The sequence below is a fragment of the Nestor notabilis genome, unplaced genomic scaffold (genome assembly GCF_000696875.1).
Source record: "Nestor notabilis isolate BGI_N333 unplaced genomic scaffold, ASM69687v1 scaffold16366, whole genome shotgun sequence".
NCBI lineage: Eukaryota > Metazoa > Chordata > Aves > Psittaciformes > Psittacidae > Nestor > Nestor notabilis.
Window position 1 is genome coordinate 64724 of NW_009933495.1, and position 6000 is coordinate 70723.

The 6000-nt window shown below is 53.9% G+C and overlaps 1 protein-coding gene across 1 annotated transcript in view; it reads left to right on the top strand.

Annotated features, from left to right (window-relative positions):
- MPRIP (myosin phosphatase Rho interacting protein) overlaps window positions 1–5716 on the top strand; it is a 61016-nt gene extending 55300 nt beyond the window's left edge. The window contains 8 exon segments of the mRNA XM_010016911.1: window positions 726–873; window positions 1471–1588; window positions 2298–2457; window positions 2552–2671; window positions 3073–3159; window positions 3898–4060; window positions 4491–4576; window positions 5668–5716. Of these exon segments, the coding sequence (XP_010015213.1) occupies window positions 726–873; window positions 1471–1588; window positions 2298–2457; window positions 2552–2671; window positions 3073–3159; window positions 3898–4060; window positions 4491–4576; window positions 5668–5700 (915 nt within the window). The 3' untranslated portion in view covers window positions 5701–5716.
- Window positions 5717–6000: the final 284 nt, after the last annotated feature.

Sequence of the window (6000 nt, forward strand, 5' to 3'; positions counted from 1 at the left end):
TGGGAAACACAAATGTGAATCAAGAAGAAATCCATAGAAATCAGGAAATAAAGCCAGCCTGGAGCATGAAGAGGGGGACAAGCCCAGCGCAGTGCTCAGCATCAGTTTGCCCCCAACTGTCTGATGGGGCTCGTGGACCATGTCCCCAGCCTGTGCCCCTTCCCAGCTCACAGCTGAAGCCTTCCTGTGGCTTTGCTGCCCTGCCTCTGTCCTGCAGCCATGCATCCATGCAGGATCCCAAAGCCCTCAGTGGTGGTGGCTGGAAGGCTGGAAACAGGGAACTAGGGCAGAAGGACCATGCAGGATCTCACCCCTGGTGACTCCTGAATCCCTAGAACTCTGCTTCCATGCCCTGGCCTAAGTTCACTCTTCTTAATTCAATTAGCAAATAATTGCCTGTGCAGCATTCGAAGCAATGCTCAGTTGGGAATTAAGGTCCTGTTGCTGTCAGGAGTCACCTGCTGTCCAGCCCAGAGGTGGCTGTGTGAAATCAGGCATTGCAGAAGAGAGCAGAAGGAGCACACTAGGGTCTAGTGACTGCAGGACAAGCCCTGACCTTGCGAGGTTCATCCTCAGACATCTCCTCCATGGTTGGGGAGGGAGAACATCGCAGTGATAGCACATGGGTGCTGACCTGTCCCCTGGTGTGCAGCTCCCGGTGGTCTCACCACCACTGTGACACCAGCCCAGCACAGGCCAACCCCTTCCCCTCGTCCCTTTTGCAGGCAACATGTGAAAGGGGCTTCGCAGCCATGGAGGAGACACACCAGAAGAAGATTGAGGACCTGCAGCGGCAGCACCAGCGGGAGCTGGAGAAGCTGCGGGAGGAGAAGGACCGCCTGCTGGCAGAGGAGACGGCTGCCACCATTTCAGGTGTGGGGACATGCCACAGGCTCCCCTCTGATGGGGCAGCTCCGTGTTGATGGGGACAAAGGGGTGGTGTTTGCTCCAGTATAGAGGAGCAGAGCGTGGGACGGGTGGGGATCACAGAGAGATGGGAAAGGGCTGGTGGGAGAGATGTTTTGGATGGAGGCCCATCTCGTGGTTCTTCTCCAGTCTTGGTACCCCTCTCCCTGGCTGTATGTGGTCTGATCTGTTTTCTGTTCCATCTCTGGCACTGGTCATTCCCGTGGTTAATTTATGGCCAATACCACACTGAACTCATTCTTCAGTGCCCCAGGGAGTTTTAAAGCCCTGGAGTCCAGCACTCTGCATTAGGAGTCCCACAATCCAGCAAAACGTGTAAATAGGACAATTGTTTGGACTTCATTAAAATTTGCAGAAGCTCCTTTGCTGCTTTGCAGCCAGGGCACAGACTGAAGGGGCTGTGAAGCAGTGGGAGGTTCACTGGGTTGACTTGGGGTTTATTCCTTTAAAAACCAAACGAAAGCTCAAACAGAACGCCCTTGGGTGGAGTAGTATTGGGTGCTGATGCTGTGGTGGGTGCTGATGCTGTGCTCTTCCAAACAGCCATCGAAGCCATGAAGAACGCGCATCGGGAGGAGCTGGAGCGGGAGCTGGAGAAGTCCCAGCGCTCCCAGATCAGCAGCGTCAATGCCGACATCGAGGCCCTCCGAAGGCAATACCTGTAAGACCATCATCATCATCCTTCTGTCACCGTGTCTTGCAAGGAGACCACACATGTGGAACACCCCTTTTTCCCCTTTGATTTTTGGCTTATCCCCATGTGGGAGCTGAGCAGAACAGCCACGTGGCTTTATTAGCCTTGATGCATCTATGTAAGATGTGTAGGTGCACAAATACACCGGTCACAAGTGCCCAGAGCAAGCTTAGAATCATAAAATGGTTTGTGTTGGAGGGGAGCTTAAACCTCCCCCAGCGCCAACCCCTGCCCCGGGCAGGGACACCTTCCACTAGAGCAGGTTGCTCCAAGCCCCTGTGTCCAACCTGCCCTTGAACACTGCCAGGGATGGGGCAGCCACAGCTTCTCTGGGCACCCTGTGCCAGCGCCTCAGCACCCTCCCAGGGAAGAACTTCTTCCTAATACCTAATGTAAATCTCCCCTCTTTCAGTTCAGCTTGATAGATCTCAGCTTAGTTTTGGAAGTTCTGAGGAAGTTCTGAGGAAGTTCTGCCATTTAACCCCCTAGAGAGAGACCTCCCATCCCCTTTGGTGCCCAAGCACCACCGTGCCTCAAGAGGGAAGAGTTCTCTCACTCTGGGCTTGAGGCTTTTCCCAAAGGGAACATGCAAGTGCTCCTCAGTGCTTAGATCCCAACTGTGTTGTCCCGGGGTGCTGGCGGCAGAGGGAGGGCACTACCCGTGTGTGTTCCACAGGGAGGAGCTGCAGTCGGTGCAGCGGGAGCTGGAGGTGCTTTCGGAGCAGTACTCCCAGAAGTGCTTGGAGAACGCTCACCTGGCGCAGGCGCTGGAGGCTGAGAGGCAGGCCCTCCGCCAGTGCCAGCGCGAGAACCAGGAGCTCAATGCCCACAACCAGGTGAGATCCCCACCGTGCCCCGGGCAGGGGCTGACAGCCCAATGGGCAGCACGGTGGGCTCCAAGAATTCCCGTGGTTCTCCTCCTCTTCCCAGGAGCTGAATAACCGCCTGGCTGCGGAGATCACGCGATTGAGGACCCTGCTGACCGGGGAGGGCGGGGGAGAGGCTGCTGGGTCGCCTCTTACACAGGGCAAGGATGCCTACGAGCTGGAGGTGAGTGAGCTCTGCTGTGCCCAAGGGGCAGCGCAAGTGACTTTGGACCACCAGGAGCATGCTGCATCCTTCCACACAGCGGGTCTGTGTGGCTGCTCAGTGCTGTGCATCGTGGGGTGCAGTGGGGCCAGGGGATTATGGAGTCGTGATGTTCCCTTCTCACACACCCCCTGTTTGTCCCCTGGGATCCATCCATACAAAGCAGTGGGCACAGAAAACAAGGGGTGTGCAGGGAGCTTGGGCAAGTTCCCAAGAGACCCAGGGCTAATTCTCCCGTTGAACCAGATGGGTGAACCATATGGAGCAGGTTGTGTCCCTGTGTCACCGGGCACAGTGGGAGAGCATCTCGGGATCGTGCTGCATCTCCCGGGTGTGCACATGTGCTGCTTTTGTTCCCACAGGTCCTGCTGCGGGTCAAAGAGTCAGAAATCCAGTACCTGAAGCAGGAGATCAGCTCCCTCAAAGACGAGCTGCAGACAGCACTGAGGGTAATGCCAGGGATGGTTCTGCAAATCCTCTTATGTGCTCTGCTCCTGTGTGTGTGTGTGTGCTCAGATTTCAGCTCACTTATACCCAGCTTTGGAGCAATAGTTAATTTTTCCCCTGCATGGAGCTGATGACACCCATTTGGTGTCATCACTAAAGCACTCCACAACCACGTCAGTTTAGGACTTACCCCCACAAGGGAGACCATTTGGGAAACATCCCTTCAGTGCTTTTTCCCTATTCCTGTCACATCAGATTTAAATGGTAAAAATAGTCAGTGTTAGGGATCTGCCCAGCCTCCCAGCACTGGGTCTGGTTTGCTCTGGATGGCCTCTGTGCCAAGGCCATTTCTGGGAACTCTGCTGGATTTCTGTGTCTTTGCTGAAATTAAAACCCACAGCAAGTAATCCTGTAATGCAGGGGCTGTATGCATGGGCAGTGCTGTATGCTCTTCCCCTTTGAGGTCTTTTAGGGTCTTTAAGGCCCCTTCCAACCCTAACCGTTCCATGATTCCACACTCACCACTGGAAGAGCTTTGTGCCTCTCCCAAGCCCTGTCCCACTGTTAGAGGCAGCTTTAGGCTGTGTATGAAATACGTGCATAGCCCCAGCCAAGCATTTCTCCCTGGTGCCGGCTCTTCTTCCGTGGGCATTTGCCAAGCTCCTCTTCAGTGCATTCACAACCTCCTCGGCTCCAACTGTGTGTCTGACTCCACTGGGTTGTTCTTCTTCCTTTGCCAGGATAAGAAATACGCCAGCGACAAGTACAAAGACATCTACACAGAGCTGAGCATCGTGAAGGCCAAGGCAGACTGTGATATCAGCAGGTTGAAAGAGCAGCTGAAAGCAGCCACAGAAGCTCAGGGAGAGAAATCCCCTGTGAACACCACTGTATCGGGATATGGTCAGTGCTCCTCCAGCAGCTCTATGGAATCACGGGTTTCCTGAGCTCACATATGCATCCTGGCATGCGAGCCCTTGTGCAGTTATGGGTCTGAGTATAGGACTTGCCACGGGGCTTTTTTGCTGTTTCATGCTGCTTCCCACCTCCACTCCTTGCAGTGGAGCTGCCCTCCTGTGGCAGTTCTTCCTTCCAGCCCACAGATGGGAAGTTGATGGGATTTGAAAGCCTTCTGGCACTTTGCATTGGGAAAACCTCATGGTACAGGGGAGTGGAGACACTGGGAGTCCCCTGTGACCATACAGCAACATTGCTTTGAGTTGGGCACAGCAGGGCACTTGCCTGGGATGGAAGGGCAGAAGAGCCCCAGCCCCGCTCCTTGCAGGGGTGCAGTAGGCACCACATTAACACTATTTCTCCTGCTTCTTCCCAGATATCATGAAATCAAAAAGCAACCCTGATTTCTTGAAGAAAGACAGATCCAGTGTTAGCCGGCAACTAAGGAATATCAGGTCAAAGGTGAGCACAGATTTCCTGCCCCATGTGATGGGAATACCCAGTATTGCTTTCCAGTGGGGGTCCTAGGTGGGAAGGAATGATGGGGGAAGAAAACTGGGAATGTCTCAGTCACTGGTGGTAGTCACTGGAAAGAAAAGTGAGCTTTTGACTGCAGAATGGCCAGCCGAGCAGCCAGGCAGGGCCTGTTCCCCCCGTGGTGCCCATACCCAGTCCTGACCCTGCTGAGATGGAGGTGTGAAGCTGCTCCCCACTTGAAAGAAAGGATGAAGTTCACCCTGTTCTTTGGTCTTTCACAGGAGGACTCTCCCAGTACTTGCTCCCTGTTTTCAGTTGAAATTTAGGTGGAAACACGCACATCATTCTAGGCTTTAGTGTTCATCACTGCAAGGTTTTTGGTCTTAAATGGAACAACGATGCCTTAGTCCTGGGTGTATTTAACACACACTTTGCTTGTGTGTTAACACAGTGCAGATGGCCCTGTGTTTCTCTGGCTGTGGGTCCCAAAGCCCAGTGGTGCTGTGCCAAGCTCTCCTGCTTGGCCTGCTGACAGCCACAGTCACATCATGTTCCACACTGGCTGTTGCTTTGGGACCACAGGGATAAAAAGGGCAAACAAAGCTGCTCACAAGTCATCGTTAACCATAGGTCAGTTGAAGGAAGATCAGCATGGGCAAAGCCTGCTTTGCCTTCACCACTGGCTACCTGGTGGCTCATGCTGATGTTTGAAGTGTTTGGGACCTTGTGTGGAGCAAGAAGCCAGGCAAGCAGAAGGCTTCTAGCTCAGTGCCCATGCAAGGGAAACAGTCTGTGCTGCACTGAGTAAATGCAGAGAGCATCCTTGTGCATTTCAGGGCAGCCCAGACCTGCTGGGCCAGGTCTGATGTTGGGTTTCCCTTTACCACTTCCACTCAGCCCACATATGGAGTGGTCCCCATATTGTGTGTTGCTTGGTGGGGAAGGAGGAGAGGAGAGCAAGCATGGGCTCTGCCTGCTCGCATCGCTGGGGGGCTGGGGCCGCACCAATGCATTCAGGATTGATGAGCTTCTTGTTCTGTTTTTGTTTCTCTTTATTTTGCCTCTTCCTTCAACAGTCCGTTATTGAGCAGGTCTCATGGGATAACTGAAATGAACCCGAGTCCAGGTTCCCTGCCACGTAGGTAAACAGACCGGCACCCACCAAGACCCACCACCACTGGAGCGGCCACTTTTGCATGCACATGGCAAACCAGAGCCCTTCTGCTCTTACTGACTGTGGTTTATTTATGGCTAATTCCTGGGGGAGGGGGAAGGGGAGCAGTCAGTGTACCCAAGATCCGTATGAAATGCAGTTCTTTTCCATGGGGAATACGGCTTTCTTGTCTTCCTGCTCCTCCCACCCTCGCCAACACATCCAACGATCACAGAGGGGATTTGGACACGGTTCC